Source organism: Blastomyces gilchristii (genome assembly GCF_000003855.2).
Source record: "Blastomyces gilchristii SLH14081 genomic scaffold supercont1.1, whole genome shotgun sequence".
Taxonomy (NCBI): domain Eukaryota; kingdom Fungi; phylum Ascomycota; class Eurotiomycetes; order Onygenales; family Ajellomycetaceae; genus Blastomyces; species Blastomyces gilchristii.
In genome coordinates, this window is record NW_003101682.1 from 570,105 (window position 1) to 590,246 (window position 20,142).

The window sequence follows — 20,142 nt, forward strand, 5'->3', positions numbered from 1 at the left end:
GCATAACCATTGAAATACCCGTACTCTAGTAGTAAAAACCCCCCCCACCCACCAACCTTCCTCTCCCGCGAAGAGAAACGAGCAACCCACCAATATATCATGATAAATCAACTGATGTATTATCATGTTTTTGATGAATCTGCTCTGTAGCGCGCTTTTCAGCACCTTCGTGATGAGTGTTTTTCCCAAACGACGACGTTTATCTATATCAACCGCTTCAGCCGTTGCTGTTGAAGTATTGTATTCTCCTTCTGGGATCAGATTGGCGTTATCTCTTCCTTTTCTTCTCTCGAAGTCACTATTCTATGTTTTCTTCTTGGATGTGCCGCTTTCTCTGCTGTACATATTATACCCTTTGTTTCCCTATGCTCTGTTTGATAGGCTATCTACCCGTTTCAGCTCTTTTTTGTCCTTCCAGGCACTGGAGAAGGAAGCAATTTGTAGTGGGAAATCCACGGATTTTTTCTGTCTTCTTTTCATGGCCAGCTATTGCTTTAACAAAAGTCAGTCAGTGAACTGAAGTCTGGCATGTCAAGGTTATGGTTTCTGTGGTGCACAGCACAAGCAGTGAATTATTACTTTACACACCTGTGGACATTTTCTTTTTCCATTTCCTACTTTCGCGTTCCATGTACAGCACATGGGCCTCAAAGTGTTCTATATCAAAGTTGATATAGTAGATCAGCTCAAATCATCACGCAGGTGAATATATATTAGTATTCGCGTTGCTGCGGCGAGGAGTGGGATCACGTCCTGCTGGTGATGTTTCTGCTTCTCATGGGATGGAAGCTATCTGTTCTATAGAGTGATAACTGAGGCGTGTATAAAGTTGACTACGTGTTGTATTGAGCGTCGCGAGTTGCTATATTCTACATCCTACTCGCAGCCATCGCAACAGTAGCTGCAACCCATTCAAAATACACATCCCCGCCGCGACAGAAGCAATAATTAGAATGATTCAGATGCTTTCTAAGAAAGCAGATAGAAGAAGCAAATAAAAGAAGAGGAATAAAAAGAAAAAGAAAAAAAAGAAATGCAAAAAGTTCACACCGGAGTGCCCGCGTTTCAGGGCAGTCCGATGCTATGAAAACCCCCCGATGTATTTTTTTGGGGGGGGGGTTTTCCACCGTCCGGTCGGTCGTATGCGTCGGGTAGGGCCAGCGCCTTCCAGCCGGGTCTGGTTTGACCTGACTGGCCCCAGCCGAGTGGTGCAGTGGTGTGGCGGGGAGAGGGGAAGGCGGCTTTCGCGCCCCCAGACTCGGGTCTGGCTTGTCCTGACTAGGCCACCGACCCCTCTCGTTGGAAAATAGAGCCGTATTGGGTCTTATATCCCCTCCGCGGCTGGTTTCTGCGGGAATGCCCGCCCATTTTTGGCGCGTGCTTCCCGCGCCGTGTTGCTGACCCCCTTATACTGCACTCGTCTGCCAATTCTAATCGGGAACGGCGTGCGTTCGAGCCGGGCCTTGTCTCTTTGCTTTCTTGATCCAATGTTATTTATTTTATTCTACGGACTGCGCTCTGTTTGCACTCCCTTTCTTCTTTGGTCTTTAGTCATCTTTTCTTCCATGCGTTAATTTTATGGCTTGTTTGTTTTCACATCCGCCCCTGAACCACGAGCTCTCACACTCACCTCACTCCCAGCAATCCAATCTCCACGAGAAGGGCTTCTTTCTCTGCCTACAGGGCGTCTCGTCATGTCCCGCTGAAAACGGCGCCTTCTCTCCACGGACCACTGGACAGCGATCCATCTGGTTGCCCAGTCACTTTCGTGTCTCCTGTTCTTTGGAATGTTTGCCGCTGGTATCCCTACAGCAGATGCTGGGTGTTCTTGCGTTCTTCAGGCAAGAATACCTCAACTTGACATTCTCTGGTCTGGTGATTTAATCTTGCTACTTGTATACTTAATATCTTCTTTGAGGCTTGAGAAGCTCTTTATCATGAAATCTTTCACAATCATGATTTCTCCATTGTATGCTGCCTGCACAAACATCCTGCCAACACCAGCATGTATGAGTTCATTGCCGCATTCTTATTTCTTCTTCATTCTCATTGTGGGCATGATTAACCGCATGGCTGTCATTTATATTTATCTGATTTCTTGTATTGTCTTCTCTTCTCTTTTCTTCTCTTCTTGGACTATTCTCTTCAGCTGATTTCTGGCATAGATCCGTCCATACGGCCAATTTTGAATATCAAGACTGCGATTTCTCATCGGTCATTTCAGGATCTACAAACGGCACCACTGTTACTAGAACCATCATGGCATCCTCCAGTAAGGTAGAAGCTGGTGTTGGGGATGAATTTGCACCTTTTACCGAGAAACATGCTGAGGTCGAAGGAGCATTGCCTGCTTTCGAACCAAACCTCTCAAATGTGAATGTAAGTCGACTCGGACTCTTTTAACCATCTACATCACTAACAAAAGACTTGTCTTAGGATCTCAAAGTCGAAGAGGGTTTTCTCAATGACCTTAGCATCGCTGTTCCTAGCACCGCTGCAACCACGCACAACAACAACAACACCGTGGAAGCGGAAAACGCGGTCCCCGCCAACGACAACGACGAGCAGGAGGAACTGGAGACCAACAACGACAGCGGCGACGACGAAGAAGCCCCCTCCATCGCCTCAACCACCAACAGCACCACATCCAGCGCGTCCACAGACATTTCCCCCTCCACCCAGGTCCAGATGGCCCTCCTCGCCAGCCACGTGCGCTGCACCCTGAACGAAATCGTCGCTGCAGAAAACAGCCTCGCTACCGTGGCCGCCCACGAGGTCGCGGAGACCGCGGAGAACCTGGAGCAGACCACTACGCGCATTCTGGCCTTGTACATGTCCGTCTGCGACTTGTTTGAGGAAGGCGGGCTGGAGAGGTATGGCGGGTATGAGATGGCTGCTACGATTCGGGCGACTATTGCGGAATATCCGACTATTCGAGGGCGGTGTGGGATTTAAGGGGGTTCGTGTATGACCAGGGATTTTACATGTCCGTTAAGGCAAGGAGGATGAGCGTGTACAGACAGGGTGGGAGAGAGCTTATCGCTGAGACTCTATGTATTTACGTGAGATGGATTTCGAATGGCTTGGTTTGAACATTAAGGGATTTTTTTTTACGTTCATTGACTTTGTGTACCTACCTTTCTAAATAAATTTGGCTATCTTCTGCCACCGGTTGAGTAAAGTAGTATGTTCCCTGTGCTCCTTGTTTTCCTCTCTCTAAGGCGATGGATGGTATTTGTAGCTTCAGATTACAATGAGAAGTAAAAGTACGTAGTAGTAAGAGGTGCTTTTAATCTCCCCTGAATAATGCTTTAATGCAAACTCCATGGCGATCCATCGCGCCTTGGCCATGGGCGCTTCACGCGACTGAGCATTTTCCCCTCTATATAAATAGAGGAGAATCAAACAAAATGCTGATGTACGCATCTAAACCTCTCTCCATCTAACAATTTGAAAATTTGAAGTAATTGAATTAGATATTGGAGCTTCAAAGAGCTAATCATAACACTGGAACTTACAGGCCAATTCCCAGCCGCAAGAGGATTCAACTGCATTGTTGTTCTACATCTCGATGACGGAAGTGCACTGCACCACCACCACCAAGCACCCACCGCTAATATACATTATTATATGTCATGGAATTCTCACGCCCGGTTGAGATATCGGCATATAGATTCATCCGTGCTTACTCTGTGCGGAGAAACATGATCGCAGAGGGAGAGAGAGGTTGAAACCTGATAGATGCACGGACCAGCCAGAGACTTGATCACATGATTTTGCAGGCCTTGGCATGTCGGAAACGGGAATAACCTAATTCCGGCCGCATCTAGGCAACGATGACACTAACGAGGCATTTGACAATAACGATGCAACAACCCAACCCAGCGGCTAGAATAATATCTATTTCTGACCTCATGCCCCCCTACTCTACTCCAATCTGCCGCTGGGCCCAGAGGGCACTATCTATGAGAAGGAGAAAGGATTTGACGACAGTCTGAAAATTGAGATTGACCCTAAAAAGACCAGGTTCATCAAGGAACTAAAAATGTCAGAAGCCTCGTCTATCTTCCACGTATACTATGATGGCAAGCCCCGCGTTTTGAAAGTTGTATGTGGCTCATTGCCATCACTTTCTTATACATGTACATGCTGTTTCCTGTCTGACCAACATTCAGTTCCACATCAATAAAGACCCAGGCTACGCTGATGATGGTGTACGTGATCTGAATCACGCTCGCTGCGAAATCCGAGCTTACTGTCGTCTCAAACACCATGGCGTATGTGACCGGGGCTTCGTGCCGCAATTTTACGGCTACACGCTATCCCTGGACCCTGCTGTCTTTACTCCTCATTTGAATGTCTTTCAGCGCGATGCTCATCTCCCATATGCAGTTGTGATTGAATACCTGCCTAATCCTATGGAGATGAATTGCGTCACTTACAGTCAAGAACGAATGGCCAAGGCAGTCACCAGCATTCAGCAGGTTCATTCAGCTTTGATTGAGCTTAATGACCCTTACCCCAGGAACATTATGATCGTCCCTGGGGATTTGGAAAGGGTTATGTGGATAGACTTTGATGTTGCTATCACTTATCCTGACATCACCTACATTGGGATCAGAGAACGTAGATGGATCGAGATTGAAGCTAGATGTGTTGAGGACTTTGGGATATCTCTGGTTAGTATCTTAGAACTGTTGCTACCTAATTCCTCAACACTAATGACATTTTCAGGCAAAGGACCAGAAACAGGGCCTCAAACCGAACACAAAATATTACTAGGGCGGCAGTTCTGATGCTCATAAATATGTGAGAGAGAGAAGAGGAAAAGAAAAACAAGCTTCATAACCCCATTTTATTCCTTTGGCATCCCAACGTGTCACACAACCTGAGCCCCCCGCTATACCCCAGAGGTTGCCCGTCACCTACCACCCTCAATACCCCAATATACCACGCTATACCCTATTAAAGCTGCTAGTCGTCATCCGCCGCCCTTAACATCCCAAGATACCAAAGCCCTAGAAGAATGGTAAGACGTCCGGGTCCTGCTACTTCCCCTGGTATCACTCATGCTACCAACAGGTTGCCATTGACATCAAGTCTCTCAATAGGGACCAGTATCAGTGAGTACAAAAGCCATACCGCAGGTTGTGCGGTTTCATGTAAAAAATTGACTTGTGACAGCACCTGAGCATACTTCATACAACCTATCCATTTTCTACTATTTCCAGTCAGAACTCTATTTCCATGACATCTTCAGATCTCCCGAGCAGCAATTTGCAAGGAACTGAGTGCACTGCCAGCTTGAAAAAGGGCAATATCAGATCAGAAATTATTGATAATCTAGGCTACACCACCTATGCCAATTTTGAGATTAGTAAGATGTAGAGTTGTAAGCTAAGATGCTTATTTCTATAGAAATAGTTAACTATTAATTCTATGAATTAATGACTGAATTTTTTTTGATATCTATATCTCTATATAAATATTAATAAACCTTGTAATATTCTGAATATTAGGCTTCAAAATGTCGAGAGAGAATAGAGTATATAAATCTCTTAAATTAATATTAATAATAACTGAAGAATGTTGAAGAAACTATATAGATTTGAATTTAATACTTTCTAAAGATGAAATAAATATCAGAGATGAACTGATAGATTATTTTTTTTATATCTATTTTTATACCATCTAATAAAATAATTAAGTCAATTTGATTTAGAAGAGATATTAGAGAATTGAAAATCATCTATAGAAGTTATATTTCTCTCTCAAGAAGTCAGAGCTGAAGTCAGGGAGAGGCAGATCAGAGAAGAGTCACATAATAAATCAGATTGAAGTATGAGAAATTACTGATTGATACTTCTGAACTAACAGCTTAGTTGTTACAACTAATGATATTGTGTGCTAATTGCGTCCTCACACCCAGACAAGGGGATACTGGGTTGTAGCTTTTGCAGTATCGCGGAAGGTAGAGTATATGGGATGAACATGAACGGTGCGCGTTGTAATTCGGTCAATAATCGCCGCTGAATCCTCATTGAAAAATAAAGAAAAGAAGAGAGAAAAAGAAAACAGAAAAAGAAAAAAAAAAAAAAAAAAAAGGAAGGCTCGCATACGAGGCGCAAGGGGGGATATCATATCTGATATTGATATGCTCCTCTTCAAAAGAGTTTCCATCTCATACCTGGAATCTGGAAAGGGAAAAAAGAAGTAGCTCAACACATGCTATCTACTATCTAACCCCTTTCTCATGAAACAAAAGACAAATGTATAAAATCTTCAAACCGCACATGTTCCCCTTGCTCGTTGCCATAGGCTCGCTCAGCTCGCTCGGGGGAAGTTGGAAGTTGCAGGGGGGGAATATGAATGTTTATCCCCGACTCAACGGCGGCGATCTGAGATCTAACGTTACCGGATCGCCCACAACTAGTTGAAAATTCGCGCAGGCGAGAGTCGAGGTCGAGACTTGTGGATGAAAAGCTTTCAGACTATTGATGGAGTTACATCCATTCTCTGGGAAGTTTCCACTAGAACGAGTCAAAAAGAAAAAGGGACAGATCGAAACTCAATGAATGACCGCTAACGGGACCTAGTGCCGTTTGGCAACCATCCCATCCCATCCCAGACCAGACCAGACCAGACCAGACGGATTCGAAATTTATTTGAAAACCAGCGGCATGCCATTTATTTTCTCAACATGGTAGTTGCAGCAGCAGGACTGAGGGAGAGGGTTTGCACGAACAACGAATCTTCCTCCAGAAGCGTCCGGGCAAATCGTTGTATGTACAGTACATGTACAGTAAGTACACAGCGTACACAGGCTGAAAGGCAATTAGTGCCTCTCTTTTTGAGCTCTGCCCCGCCAGCCAGGTCGACATATATCTAGGGCCTTGACTAGAAATGAGGGGGAAGATTCTGGCCGGTTCAGCATGGCCACTTATTAAAATCCGGCACGTCAAAGGCTTAGACACCCATGCACTTGAAGGCTGCTCGCTTGGATTTTCAAGAATATCCTGCAGATTTACTCCATAGGCCGTTTGAAGATTATTTAGCTCGTGGGGCCGTTGTGGTGGTGGGGTTGGAGGAGTTTTTAGGGACCAGCAGCAGCAAAAGCGCGCGCATGTCGACCAGAGTCGTCTGAACTCCGAACGCGATGCATCGTTGAAGCGCATTAATTAATATGACCAAGAGCGAAATTCCTGTTTATGCAGAAATCAAGAAATTACCCAGTTCGGTGGATTTCTGAGCCACACCGGCTTTCCACAATCAAGCTCATCCTCCGCACGAAAGTTTTAGGGCTTGAGCTGCAGCTGTGCTGGAATTCAGGAAATGGCATGGGATGATGGATCCAAAAATGCTGGAATCCCTCAACCTGTACGACTGGTTCGTTTGAAGCTTGAGAGATGCATCCATGGGTGTATTGTATGTACCGAGTTTTCCATAGCTTTATAAGATAGATACATCTTTGGTAACTGCTTTCTCTTTACGCTCAAGTTTGGCAGAAGGGAGGTGTGTGCTGCGACTATTATTCTAAATATGTGTGGTTGGTTCTCTGCATGGCATGGTTGCAAGCAGGGAAGTCTAATCCGTACACATCATTTTAGCAACAGGGAAAAGATAGAACCATGGGCTTTATATTTAGCAATCGCCTTGAAAAAGCCGTTTTCTACCCATCTCGACGCTCGTGGCTGGCACTCTTGAATCTCACCCCCCCCCTCGATAGGGAGTTGTATTATTTTAGCTCAAACATTGTCTGCACCTATTACTAAATAACTACTTACTCCATCCACGTTACAGAAATTGATTTGTAGTGTACTGTACTGGTGACCCCTCGACGACCTATTTAGGCCCTTAGATGTCACGTATGCTATGAAGGCCACTATTTTGTAGGCCCATGACACAGAGCACAAGTGGATATTCTCTTGATCTCACAGGCCAACCAGCAAAGCTGTTTTGTTGTATATGAGCTGCAATCTGTCAACGGGAGCACTTAAGACACGGCGGCTAACGGCCAGTGGGAAAACAGGTTCAACAGGTTCAACAGGTTTAGCTTAACAACGCATGTAAACTGCTTTGCTTTTTTAACTGACCAGTCCGGTTCGCGGTCTGGAAATGGGGCTTATGTTCCAGCTTGATAGCTGTCTCCTCCAGCCTTCGATGGGCGGTGATAGAATTATCCCTCACGCGCTCCCTTCTTTTTTTTTTTCCCTCGATTTTTTCTTGATTTCCCCCTTCTTTTCCCTCTCTTTTTAATGACCGACATTCCTTCTGCACAGTGCTTCATTCCTTTTTCATTATTGTTCGATCATTGTTTGTTGTTTATGTTGAAAGCTTCCGAATTCGCTCCTTAGCTGTTGCTGTCCATGCATGGCTCACTCACACTCTCTCTTTACCTGCCTCATCCCCCTTCTGCTGCTTCGCGCAATAGATAGCCCCAAGCAATAGCATCACTCTACTCACTACACGATGGATTACCACCCGGATGATTTCTACTCGCTACCACCCGCTCTGAGGCGCAAAGTAAGCCCTTTTTTTTTTTTTTTCTTGGTTTGTTTCGTGCTCATATTTTTTTGCCTGAATTTCTACACTGTGGTCCTTTGTTGCTCGCGGTTTCAAATGCAGGATTTGCTTCGCTCTCCATGCAGCGGACGTACAGCATATCACTCCCTCACCGTTATTTTGCTACTGCATTTTACCGGCGGTTAAATCTCACAGCTGGGACCGAAACCCCTCGTCCATGAGCAACCCAAAGCAGATGTGAAATCTGTCTGAGGGTTTTGCGAACCGTTTCACAGCACGGGGGATGGAGTGTTCTCTGCAGCTGTCATCTTCCCTTTTTATTCTTATTTTGAGACACAGAGCAAGCCGTTACGAAATGTTTGCTACGACAAATATTTCTACGATTCTTTTCACATCACTCAAAGGTGCGAGACGTCATAAATTATCTCTACCGCTGATCAGCATCGGCCTTGGTGGCGACAGTTAGGGGCTGGGCGCTATGCAAGGGCGGTGTTGTCCCTCTGTTGGCTGGGCTGTTGCCAATTCGTCGCGCTCCATTCCAACCCTGTAACGATCGAGAGACTCCGCTCCTGACTGGCTTAACCCAAGCCCCAGCGTGAATGAATGGGATGATTTGTGTTGCGCTGGGCCCGTTTTTCTTTGGCCTTCTTGCCCCTCACGCTATCGCTCGAGTGGTGCGTTGTTTAGCTCGAGACTAGTTATGCCGGTGACCAGACTGTCGACAGGTCAGGTCAGCGTCATGAACTTCTGTTGGACGAGCCCAGAAGTTTGCCAGTAATTGATGCTTGATCACTGTGTGTGCGATTTGGCAGCTGGCAACTGGTCATTGTTTCACGGTCAAGATGATCGTTCGTGGCGTGGATGGAACCCCGCTTGAGTGACCAGTCTTGCTGGCCTGGGGTTGAATATTTTGCAAAAAATATTGCATAACTATTTTGGCTTCTCGAAATGACTGCCCCTAGTGGCCAGGGGCTCTGAATTATTGGCGGCGCCTGGATTTCGATTGGCTCTGACGCTTGTCTGGGAAGCACATGTCTCAATTTTTTTTTTTTTTTTTTTTTTTTTTTTTTTTTTTTTAGTTCTTGCAGTTCTTTTTGAAAACGGCCGCAACTTTGAGGACCTTCCAGGGGACGAAGGGGCCTTTCGCTGACTGACCATTCATTCGCTAAAATCCAATAGTTATTTTCTAATTTAGAACGATTTCGCCTGGAACAATTACGACTTACCCAGCTGGCCTACGACGATGGCCGAAGCAACCGCCCCCATCCGTTCGACGACCTCTCATTATTATCCGGCATATCAAACGCTAGACCCAGGACCCCGACAACGCCGACCCGTAAGTTTCCCCCTAGTAGCAGCGATGGTTGGCGTCTCGTCTCCCCCTTCTTCCCTTCCCCTTCCCGACATTTACCCCATTCGGTGATCCTGGGCGTTGAGCTTGACCCCCACAGCTTTTCGCCTGGCTCCAAGGACCCCTAAATAATAACACCATACAACCCAGGGAAACCACTTCTGAAAGAAAACCGACCATTTCACCGGCTCCGCAAAGCAAAATCGGTGCGGATTGCTTATCTCGCCGCTCAAGCCGACTCGGACTGGTTTCGCTCGTTACCATCCAAGGTCCAACAACAACATTTTAGTCGAGAAGAACGAGTTCGGCTTGGGGGCTGGCGCAGCAGCATTATTTTCGACTCAGCGGACAGAGCACTGTACAAACTCGGCCACCAAGCAAAAAAGTCCTTGGAATCAATCTGCTCTCTACCCACCAGTGCCAATTTCTCATTTTCCGATTCCATGGCGTCATCCGCGCGAGCTGTTGACTCTGCCATTGGCCTCGACGACAGCTTGTACGATAGTTTCCGCTGGTTAGATGAAGAGGAGGAAATTGACCTTAGTCTTGGTGACTACCACACTCATATAACGGATGCCAACAGGCACAGATCGGCGCCTTCGTCGCGGTCCTCTGGCCTGCGGTTGCAGCGTCGACCACCCTCTTTGCGCCAACAGCCCTCTTTTCGTCGAACATTGTCATTCAGTTCCACAACCCGTGGCCAAAACAGCATATCGAGCAAAATCCCTTCTACTAGCCAATCTTCCACCGTCCCTTCGTCCTTCATAAGCTCTACTCCGTCGACTATTCACAAACGTTCATTCTCTCGCCCCAAATCCAGCGTACCCATCCTGCGACATATATCTCAAGGGTCCCTCTCTTCTCTTGATAGTCCCGCACAATACTACCAAGATCCAGAAGCCCGTCTGAAGCTACGAGTGTACCTCGCATCCCCACAGAAATTCGACGAAGCGATCGAATTCGGATTCCCATCCCTCGATAACAAGGAGAACATTCATCCTCCTCGCCTATCACTTGAGCCACGGACAACCCTCGAATCCGCCCGAACCTTCCTGGAGGACGCCAGCACCGTTGAGTTCCCAGACATCATCCATGAGGATGGGGATCTGGTCGACTTCTCCATGGACTCCCCAACCCTCCCTTCCCCGAATTCCCACCATACCAAATCTCCCACCACAACAAGCGGCACTGCCTCACCATCCCCCCGCATATCACACAGTAGGAAGTTCAGTGTCGAAAAATCCACCCCACAAAGATCTATACAACCCATCCCGCTTGGCTATGCCCAAAATACACCTGGCAACCGCGAGATGACGCTAAAAATGACCCTTACAAGGCCTGACTTGCGCACGGCGGACTCAGCTGGGAACGTGTCACACAGCATTCCGGATCTTGATGATCCATTGCGGTTGGCCGAACTTCCAGCGGTAGATGAAAACCACCCAATCTGGAATGCGCCAGCCGAAGACACGAATATGGTGAAGAAGATGTGGCGCAAGCTCCGGAAGCGGCGCGGTTGAGCATGTTTTACGGCGATTACTTCAAACTTGCAGAAAACGATGTGGACTCATGGTCCCCCCTTTTTTTTCTCCCATTTAGGCTAAGTTTTATACGTTAATCTATCTACCTTCGTTTTTTTATACAGGTTCTGTCCTCGCATATTCCTAGGGAAAGGATATTTTGAGGCCACAGTCATAATGTTATTTAGCGCTCTAGTTGCTTTTAATTGATGTCACATTCGTCTTTTAGCCAATCGAAAACGAGCAAAGGGAGGGACTGGACCGTGATCAGGATTATTGTTCCGGCTATTTTGTCAATTTGTTTATGCCCCTTTTGGCTAACCTTACTTCTTTCTTTTTATTCTGCCAGCGTTTGCTGCGTTATATCATACTTTATTACTTTTTGGCAAATTTACCATTTTTCCACCACAGCCAAGCTAGTGAGCCTTTCAATATTCATCCTTCTGTGGCTACCTTGTTCTACTTTTTCTACCCCTATCCTTCTCGTTGTGTCTCCCCTTCATCCGATCTTTATATCGTTGATCCCCTTCTGCTCCAAGCGGACTCTCAAATACATCTGACGCCAGCGGCTTCTAGCAAACAGCCGGTGCGAATTTCTGTATGCTTTTTTGCCCGACGCTTCATGTAGCATGGTTGTCTATCCGCTCGTTATCTCTGTGTTAACAGATATGTTACCAGTCGTAAAACATTTTGGACAATATATATACATATACATGTATATCACTATATACGTCTACGCTGTCTTCCAGTTTTCGTCTCTTAATTAAAAGGATAGGGAGTCTCAGAGGGCTTATAGAGGCCAATGCCCCTAGCTTACCTACTGGCTCACTACCTACCCAAATCCCAGGTGGTGTGGCCTGGAGATTCATTACACTAGCAAGCATATTTCAGCATAAATTCTTAAGTTAGTGTGAGACAATACTTTTGCAGGGGCCTCTAGACCACTATTTCTTGTACTACGTGTACCCGGAACCAGAACCAAGCAACTCAATCAGTGGAACCAGCAGACAGTTCCCTTGGGTTTCAACTGTCTGTTGGACTTAAATTCTTGATATTTTAGTCCTGGTCAAGTTTAGTCTACTGTCAAGTAGTTATACTTAGCTTCTAGTACTCGCACAAAGGAAGACCTTGCCCGGAATTTAAAAGTGCCATATATGCTCTTGACCTAGAATAACATTCAATCACTAACACAATGCTCAGGTAACAAGATAGATGACTTGAACAAGAGATCATTCAAATCTCCAGCTCTATGACACGATTCTCAGATTCTATTCATCCCCAACAGTTCGTTCCCCTGCGCGGAATATTCCATGGAAGGGTTATTACAGAGTACAGGATGTATGTATATCAAGCTCGGCAGACTTTCCAGGAACGGAACATGCCCAAGAGTAACTAGTTATTAGTCAGCCGGGCGATGGGAACACGGGATCCAAGCTGGCCAAACAATACGGACGGCGGACAAACGTCCACAACATCTCAGAGGACACATTGTCAACACTCATATCATTAATACACCCCATCACAACGAGAAACTTGAGAAGAAGCTGCTGTAACTTTCGGGTTGATCTATTTATTGCTCTAGTAACATTATTGTTTTGATTTTGCAGTTGTTGTTTAAATTCCAGCCAGCTCCGGACACTGTTTCTACCTCATTGGTACCCACCAATTCCTAGCGCCTGATCACCTAGAATACATATTTAATTATCTCCGGTCGAGAGCTTTCGAGAACCCGTTTGCATACCAACAATAGAACGCATTGATTTATCCATATCCGCACTCCTTCAGCGTCTCCCTGCCCTCTCCGGTTCGTTCTCACAGATGCCTTAACCACATCAACGCACGTCATGATCCTCCGAAGGCTACTGCTGGCTGCTGGCAGCTTGCTGCTAGCCAGCGCATTCACCAGCGCAAAGAAGGCAGACGGTCCCAAAATAACAGTGACAAAGTTCAAACATGAGCCCGTCAACCTATTCTACTTCGATGACTCGGACGTCGTGATGTTGCAGGATGGGAATAACGGCGATGTGTACGTGTCGAGGAATGCTGGTACCAAATGGGATATCGTCGATGTGGGTGAGATGAAGGGACAGGCCTGGTCCCTCATGCCACATCCTATGGATAGGACCAAGGCATACGTATTGGGCAAGGGAGGGAAACATTGGGTCACCAACGATCAGGCCATGACCTGGCGGGAGTTTACGGTCGATGCGGAGCTCTCGCCATATCAGCTTCCACTCGTTTTCCACGGCAAGGATTCGAACAGGGTAATGCTCCAGGGCATCAAATGTTCCGGGCGCGACTGTGTGGAGAGAACATATTACACGACGGATGGATTCCAAACGCTACACCTCTTAATGGAGAAGGGACGGCATTGTGCCTGGGCCGTTTCAACACCCATGTTTGGAGATGGGCTCGACCTGCCTAAGGAGGTGAACGACAGGATTTTTTGCGTCGTATCAGGATTGCATTCCCAATGGCCCGAAGACAATCGCCTCCTTTACTCAGATCGGTTTTTCAAAGATGATTCTGGGATTGAAGCTGGACTTGACAGCGGCCGTGCAGTGAGTGGCGTCATACGTACTGCGAGTGCGAAGCGGCACTTACTGGCTGCGACGAAGTCGCGTAGGACGAACGAGCTGGCTCTCTTTGTGACAGATGATGCGTCAGGGTGGCATCGAGCTGAGTTTGACGGGCAAAGAATAGAAGAAGACGCCTATACAATCCTGGAATCCACAAATTATAGTCTCCAGGTCGATGTCGTGTCGACCGACTCGTCAGCCATGGGCACCCTATTCACGTCAAATTCAAATGGCACTTACTTTACGCGTAACATTGAGCATACAAACCGGAATAGGCAGGGGCTGGTCGACTTTGAGAAGATCGCTACGATACAGGGTATTATTCTCGTCAATACGGTTAAAAACTGGGAAGATGTTGAAAAATCATCTGTCGTCGAGAAGAAAATTGTCAGCCGGATTTCATTCGATGATGGGAGGACTTTCCAGCCCCTAAAGGCTGGCAAACAAGACCTTCACCTTCACTCCGTCACCGATGCCACGAACTATGGCCGTGTATTCTCGAGCCCTGCTCCCGGATTAGTTATGGGAGTTGGCAACACAGGTGGTCATCTCAAGGACTACTCTGATGGCGATTTATACATTTCCGACGACGCAGGGATCAACTGGAAGAAAGCTCTGAGTGATGCTCATAAATATGAATTTGGCGATCAAGGCTCTGTTATTGTCGCCGTCTACGATGAAGGAAGAACAAACAAGATTTCATACTCTTTCAACCATGGAAAGAGTTGGGAAAAGGCATCCCTACCTTTACCCGATGACGTTAAAATTCGTGCCAAAATTCTAACCACAATGCCTGACTCGACAAGCTTGAAGTTTGTTCTTGTGGGATCTGCCAAAGCTGACTCCGATGTGGAACACTATGTCATAGCTATTGACTTTGCCGAGATGGAGGAACGCACTTGTGTGGATCCTGACTTCGAGAAGTGGCCAGCCAGATTAAACGAGAAACAGGAGCCGGACTGCCTGATGGGCCATAAGCAGTTTTACCGAAGGAGAAAGGCGGATGCTAATTGCTTCATCAAGAAGAAGTTTGAGGATCCTATTCCTAACTTTGAGCCTTGCAAGTGCACCGAAGAAGATTTCGAATGTGATTTCAACTTCATCCGCAGCGAGGATGGAAAGAGCTGCGTCCCAGCCAGAAGCTTACTGGCCCCTGAGGGCGCCTGCAAAAACCCCGACGACAAGTATACTGGTAGCTCCGGATTTAGGCTGATCCCTGGTGACGCGTGCATCAAGAAAGGGGGTTTGGAACTCGATAAACCAATAGAACGCGTTTGTTCGGATACGATGAAAACGCCAGCCGCTGGCGAGATCGCCGTTGAGAAGACTTTTTTCACTGCGGACAATTACAGAGATTACTTCTACCTCGAACGCACAGGTAGCAGTAGGGGCGATGACGAAACTGTCATCATGATCACTTCTGAGCAGGAAATTTTTATCAGTAGAGATCACGGCAAGCGGTGGAAACGAATCTTTGAGGCAGAAACAATAACTCGGATAGAGCCACATAGATATTTCAATGATGTGGCGTATTTTCTGACAAACAGCGGCGAGGGGTGGTACACCCTTGACCGTGGGGAGAATTTTAGAAAATTCAAAGCACCTCTGCCCCCTAATCAAGACAAGCTGCCAGCCCTATCCTTCCACCCAGATCGGAGAGATTGGCTTATTTGGACCGGTGCCGAAGAGTGCAACGGCAGCGGAGGGCAGTGCCACTCTGTTGCTTACTACACTACGAACCGTGGGGCCGAGTGGCACTTCCTCATGCGATACGTCCGTAGATGCGAGTTCATCAAAAGAGATGCCCGCGGCTCAAGTGACAAAATCGTGTTCTGCGAACAATATGAGGATGAAAACCCTTCAAGCAAACATTTGCAACTCATCTCATCAGAGGATTGGTTCGCGGAGAAAAAAGTCCACTATAACAATATCCTGGACTTCGCGACGATGCAAGAGTTCATTATCGTGGCTATTCGAGGAGAGAAGCCCCAAGACTCCCTTAGCGTTGGTGTTAGTATTGATGGGAAGACCTTCGCGGACGCCGAACTCCCTGCCAACGTTAAAATTCCGATACAGCGGGCGTATACCGTCCTAGAGAGCAGAACGCATGCCGCCTTCCTCCATGTTACCGTCAATAATCTAGAGGACCACGAATATGGAAGTCTCATAAAGAGCAATAGCAACGGGACCTCCTATGTTCTTAGCTTGAGTGCGGTGAATAGGAACTCTCGCGGATATGCCGACTTTGAAAAGATGCAGGGTTTGGAGGGCGTTGCGATGGCTAATGTCGTCGCGAACGTGGACGATGTTGAAAAAGGTGCCGCGAAAAAGTATAGGACCATGATTACTCACAACGATGGCGCCGAGTGGACACTTCTGGCCCCACCAGGCAAGGACTCTGAAGGACGCGCCTACGGTTGCTCAACCAAAGGAGGCAAGCCAACCAAAGCATGCGCCTTGCACCTCCACAGTTATACCGAGCGGGTCGATCCCCGAGATACATACTCGTCACCCGGGGCGGTTGGCATTATGATAGGAACGGGCAATGTAGGCGAGTATTTGACACCTAAAAGCAGTGCTGATACATTTATCACTCGAGATGCTGGTATCAGCTGGGAAGAGGCGAAGAAGGGCAAATATCAATGGGAATATGGCGACAGTGGGTCCATCATCGTCCTCGTACCCGAGTCCACACCAACAAAAACGCTCCTGTATTCTCTCGACGAAGGGAGGAGCTGGAAGGAGTACCAGTTTTCAGAAGTTGAGATGCAGATTCGGGATATATCTACCGTACCCTCAGATACTTCTCGTAATTTCCTGCTCTGGGGAAATGAAGTCGGACAAGGGAAGAAACCTGGCCTGGCCACTGTCAATATAGACTTCTCAGGATTAAAAGAGCGATCCAAGCAGTGCGTTTTGAATGAAGAGAAGCCGGAGGCAGATGACTACTATCTTTGGGAACCGAAGCATCCCCTCCAGCCTAATGGATGTCTCTTCGGCCACAGGGCGAAGTACCATCGCAAACGGCCCGAGAAGGATTGTTATAATGGTCGAGAGATACAGCATCTCGACTCTATCGGGGATATTTGCGAATGCACACGATCGGATTATGAATGGTAAATTCACCCCAACGTTTATTAAGTGTTCAATGGTGTGCCTATGACGGAACAGAACTGACTTTGTCCTCTGCAGTGACTACAACTACGAGCCGCAAACCGACGGTACCTGTGCGCGAGTCCCTGGCCTCGAGCCCCTTGACCCGAAACTCGTCTGTACCGAGGATCCCAAAGCCATCGAATGGTATGAACCAACTGGCTACCGGCGCATCCCCCTAACCAAGTGCCAAGGTGGCAAGCAGCTCAACCATATCATCGCCCACCCTTGCCCGAACAAGGAAGAGGAATTCGAGAAGAAACACCCGCGCCTGCGCGGCATCGGTCTTTTCTTCGCCATCGTCATCCCCATCGGCCTCGCTGCCGCTGTTGGATATTACGTCTATCAGCACTGGGATGGGAAATTCGGCCGCATCCGTCTGGGCGAGACGGGTTCTGGAGGATTTTTCGACCGCGATTCCCCTCTCATATCGATTCCTGTGACGATCGTGGCGGGTATTGTCGCAGTGGCTACTGCGCTGCCACTTCTAGTATCGAGCCTCTGGCGTAGCCTCGGTGGGTATATTCGTGTGCCTGGCAGTGGTTCTTCGCGACAACCGTATTCTTCCAGGGGCGCCTTTGCGGCGCGGAGAGGCGATTATGTGGGTGTTGTGGATGATGAGGATGAGCTGCTTGGGACTGATGATTTGGAGGATGACGAGGAGGGCGAGGAGAGAAATGGTCAGGTCTGATTTAAAGAAAAATACCTTTTCTTCTTCTTCTTTTTTTTTTTTTTTTTTTTTTTTTTTTTTGGGGTGTTGGCGTGTATGAGCGATCCTCTTTTTTGCTGTTCATCATTTGCTCTCTTAACCATTTTCTTCTTCTTTTTCTTCTCCCTCTTTGATGGAACTGGGAAATGAGAATGAGATTATTTTAGATGAAAACTTACGCATGTAAATAAAGCTATATCATTCATTTCTTTTTCTTCTTCCATTTTGGCATTTTTGTTTGCTGAGGTTCTTATATGTCATTGATACTATGTACTACACTTAACGGATTTTAAAATTCATGCTTCTGGGCTATTATAATAACTTTGTACACAATACTATTTCATATTTTGAAATGATGTTTAGCCTAGGATATTGCTATACCCTAGCATATATGCTCTGCACCGATTGCTGCTTTATCCTTTCCTAGAAATGTTCTTCTGCTCCCCCTTTCTTGAATTCCGGTGTTAAATCCTAGTAGGGTGCGGGTTGAAATTAAAATCAAGCCAGGATAAATCCCCGATCCCTCCATTCTAATAACATGAAGAGCAAAATACTCAACTGTACCTATCAGCTGCTCAATAAACCATTCAGGGGTCAAACAGAGCTAGCTAACCGTATATCAGCCCGCAAACTCCAGCTTCGCCTGGCCCTTACTCCCGTCCTCGGGTTTATACAAAAACATATGCCCGCCATCGTCCACCTCGGACCCCTGCGCATCGGGATTTTGCGCCGTCGTGGCGAAGATGAGGTCCCAGTTGCACCCTCCCCAGGTTGTGCAGGTCACGTTTTGTGCGGTCAAGGGGATGTCTTTGCGACGTTTGCCATCTGGGCTGAAGACCATGATGCGGCCGGCGTTGTAGACGCCTACCCAGAGGTTTCCTTGCGTGCTATATAGAAGGGTAAGGCTTAGAGTTTTGTCTTAAATAAGGGAGACCAATCTCAGACCCTTTTAGAAGTAGGGATTGGGGGGGGGGGAAGGGGGCTGGGGGAGATAAAAGTGCCTGACATACTCTACAACCATACCATCTGGCTCTCCAGTCGCAGCTCGATGGTCGATGAAAATGCGCTTGTTGGAGATGCTTCCAGATTCAAGGTCGAAGTCATAGGCATATGTAAGCATACCTACGGAGTCGTTGATATACACTGATTTCCATTTTTTCAATCCACATCAGCTGCAGTGCAAACGATATCAAGGGTGGAGTTCTCATGTGAATAATAACAACAATTTCACCGGAATTCGATAGATTGCCTGCATACTTGTCTTATTATCTGGACTCCATGCCAACCCATTCCCACAGATAAACCCCTTGTCCATCGACTGCAGGCTTCCGTCGGGGTCGTACCGCCACACTTTACCCTGAGGTTCGCCATAACTGGCCGGCAGCTTGCCCACCCCATACGCCATGGCTTTCTTATCGATCTCCGCCACCCAAAAACGGCCTTTGGCATCTATCCCTCCATCGTTGAGGCGGAACTCGTCCCTCTGGTCTGTTGGGACGATTTCTTTGAGAATCTCAAACTTCCCCGTCTCCTCGTCAATAAAGCATATGCCCTGATAGTAGCCCGCGATGTAACTGCCAGGTTTCCCTTGGCGGAAACACGCAACTGAGACGCTGTCCTGGAGTTTTAACACGCGGGCTTTGCCCTGTGCAGCGCCGGTATCTGGGTCGACATGCAAGATATGTAGCTCTGCAGGTTCGGAGAAACAGTCCACCCAATGCAGGGTGGAGTCGCTGGCACGATAGATGGGGGCTTCACCCAGGATCATGGCCGGGTCGCATTTGTAGAAAGGGCCGAGGCCTGATCGTGGTTGTGCTGCTGTAGTCATGATATTTAACAATGGATTTGGTGGTTTGGTTGGCCGTGTTCAAGACAGAAAACAATGCGTGGACGGTAGATAGTAGGCCTCGATATTTTAATTCGATACACAACAGAGGTTCGTTTGGGATGCCCCGCTAATAATGATACGAAGATAACATCGGCGTCATCCCGCTTTCTCCACCATTTAAAACCCGGGGCCTAGAGTTGCCTCCAAACTGAATACATCAATTGCCACTGACCACCAGTGCTCTAGGCGTATCAAGGGCGGGGGATGCAAAAGTGGGATGCTTATGGAACTAACCCTGCCCGTTCTGGGTACTGCCATCCAGCTCAGGTGTTGGATGAACGGGGAGTGTTCGCAAGACAGGGGCAGACAGGCTTGATTGCCTGCTAGAAATCAAGTTCTTGTGCGTACTACTTAACTGCTTGCCCGCTTGGTGATATCTCTTCTAAGCTGGCCTGCGCTCTGAAGCTGATTGAAACGGT

General features: G+C 47.3%; 5 protein-coding genes across 5 annotated transcripts; 4 read left to right on the forward strand and 1 right to left on the reverse strand.

Annotated features, from left to right (window-relative positions):
• Nucleotides 1–12: 12 nt before the first annotated feature.
• Nucleotides 13–3,339, forward strand: BDBG_00120 (uncharacterized protein). The gene is made up of 2 exons (XM_002628828.2): nt 13–2,379; nt 2,437–3,339. Exons 1-2 carry the CDS (start codon nt 2,260–2,262, stop codon nt 2,953–2,955), a joined length of 639 nt encoding a protein of 212 aa, XP_002628874.1. The 5' UTR covers nt 13–2,259; the 3' UTR covers nt 2,956–3,339.
• A 538-nt stretch (nt 3,340–3,877) lies between these two features.
• On the forward strand, nt 3,878–5,497 carry BDBG_00121 (uncharacterized protein). Its single transcript, XM_002628829.2, has 3 exons — nt 3,878–4,108; nt 4,176–4,679; nt 4,735–5,497. Exons 1-3 carry the CDS (start codon nt 4,046–4,048, stop codon nt 4,780–4,782), a joined length of 615 nt encoding a protein of 204 aa, XP_002628875.1. The 5' UTR covers nt 3,878–4,045; the 3' UTR covers nt 4,783–5,497.
• Nucleotides 5,498–10,317: 4,820 nt separating this feature from the next.
• Nucleotides 10,318–11,394, forward strand: BDBG_00122 (uncharacterized protein; the record flags this gene model as incomplete). The annotated part of the gene is made up of 1 exon (XM_031719738.1): nt 10,318–11,394. The coding sequence occupies one exon, from the start codon at nt 10,318–10,320 to the stop codon at nt 11,392–11,394; it is 1,077 nt and encodes a 358-aa protein (XP_031575613.1).
• A 1,401-nt stretch (nt 11,395–12,795) lies between these two features.
• BDBG_00123 (vacuolar protein sorting protein) lies at nt 12,796–18,246 on the forward strand. The gene is made up of 2 exons (XM_002628831.2): nt 12,796–17,089; nt 17,166–18,246. Exons 1-2 carry the CDS (start codon nt 13,239–13,241, stop codon nt 17,815–17,817), a joined length of 4,503 nt encoding a protein of 1,500 aa, XP_002628877.1. The 5' UTR covers nt 12,796–13,238; the 3' UTR covers nt 17,818–18,246.
• BDBG_00124 (gluconolactonase) lies at nt 18,044–20,121 on the reverse strand. Its single transcript, XM_002628832.2, has 3 exons — nt 19,093–20,121; nt 18,846–18,978; nt 18,044–18,722 (listed from the first exon to the last, which is right to left on the reverse strand). The coding sequence occupies exons 1-3, from the start codon at nt 19,661–19,663 to the stop codon at nt 18,455–18,457; spliced, it is 972 nt and encodes a 323-aa protein (XP_002628878.1). The 5' UTR covers nt 19,664–20,121; the 3' UTR covers nt 18,044–18,454.
• Between the last annotated feature and the right edge of the window lie 21 nt (nt 20,122–20,142).

Excerpts from the sequence above, each read along its gene's own strand:
- BDBG_00120 (XM_002628828.2), top strand. The coding sequence starts at position 2,260 with ATGGCATCCTCCAGTAAGGTAGAAGCTGGTGTTGGGGATGAATTTGCA. Across the intron at positions 2,380-2,436 it reads CAAACCTCTCAAATGTGAAT|GATCTCAAAGTCGAAGAGGG; the intron begins GTAAGTCGACTC and ends GACTTGTCTTAG.
- BDBG_00121 (XM_002628829.2), top strand. The coding sequence starts at position 4,046 with ATGTCAGAAGCCTCGTCTATCTTCCACGTATACTATGATGGCAAGCCC. Across the intron at positions 4,109-4,175 it reads AGCCCCGCGTTTTGAAAGTT|TTCCACATCAATAAAGACCC; the intron begins GTATGTGGCTCA and ends ACCAACATTCAG. Across the intron at positions 4,680-4,734 it reads AGGACTTTGGGATATCTCTG|GCAAAGGACCAGAAACAGGG; the intron begins GTTAGTATCTTA and ends TGACATTTTCAG.
- BDBG_00123 (XM_002628831.2), top strand. The coding sequence starts at position 13,239 with ATGATCCTCCGAAGGCTACTGCTGGCTGCTGGCAGCTTGCTGCTAGCC. Across the intron at positions 17,090-17,165 it reads ACACGATCGGATTATGAATG|TGACTACAACTACGAGCCGC; the intron begins GTAAATTCACCC and ends TGTCCTCTGCAG.
- BDBG_00124 (XM_002628832.2), bottom strand. The coding sequence starts at position 19,663 with ATGACTACAGCAGCACAACCACGATCAGGCCTCGGCCCTTTCTACAAA. Across the intron at positions 18,979-19,092 it reads GAGTCCAGATAATAAGACAA|TGTATATCAACGACTCCGTA; the intron begins GTATGCAGGCAA and ends AATGGAAATCAG. Across the intron at positions 18,723-18,845 it reads CCAGATGGTATGGTTGTAGA|CACGCAAGGAAACCTCTGGG; the intron begins GTATGTCAGGCA and ends CCTTCTATATAG.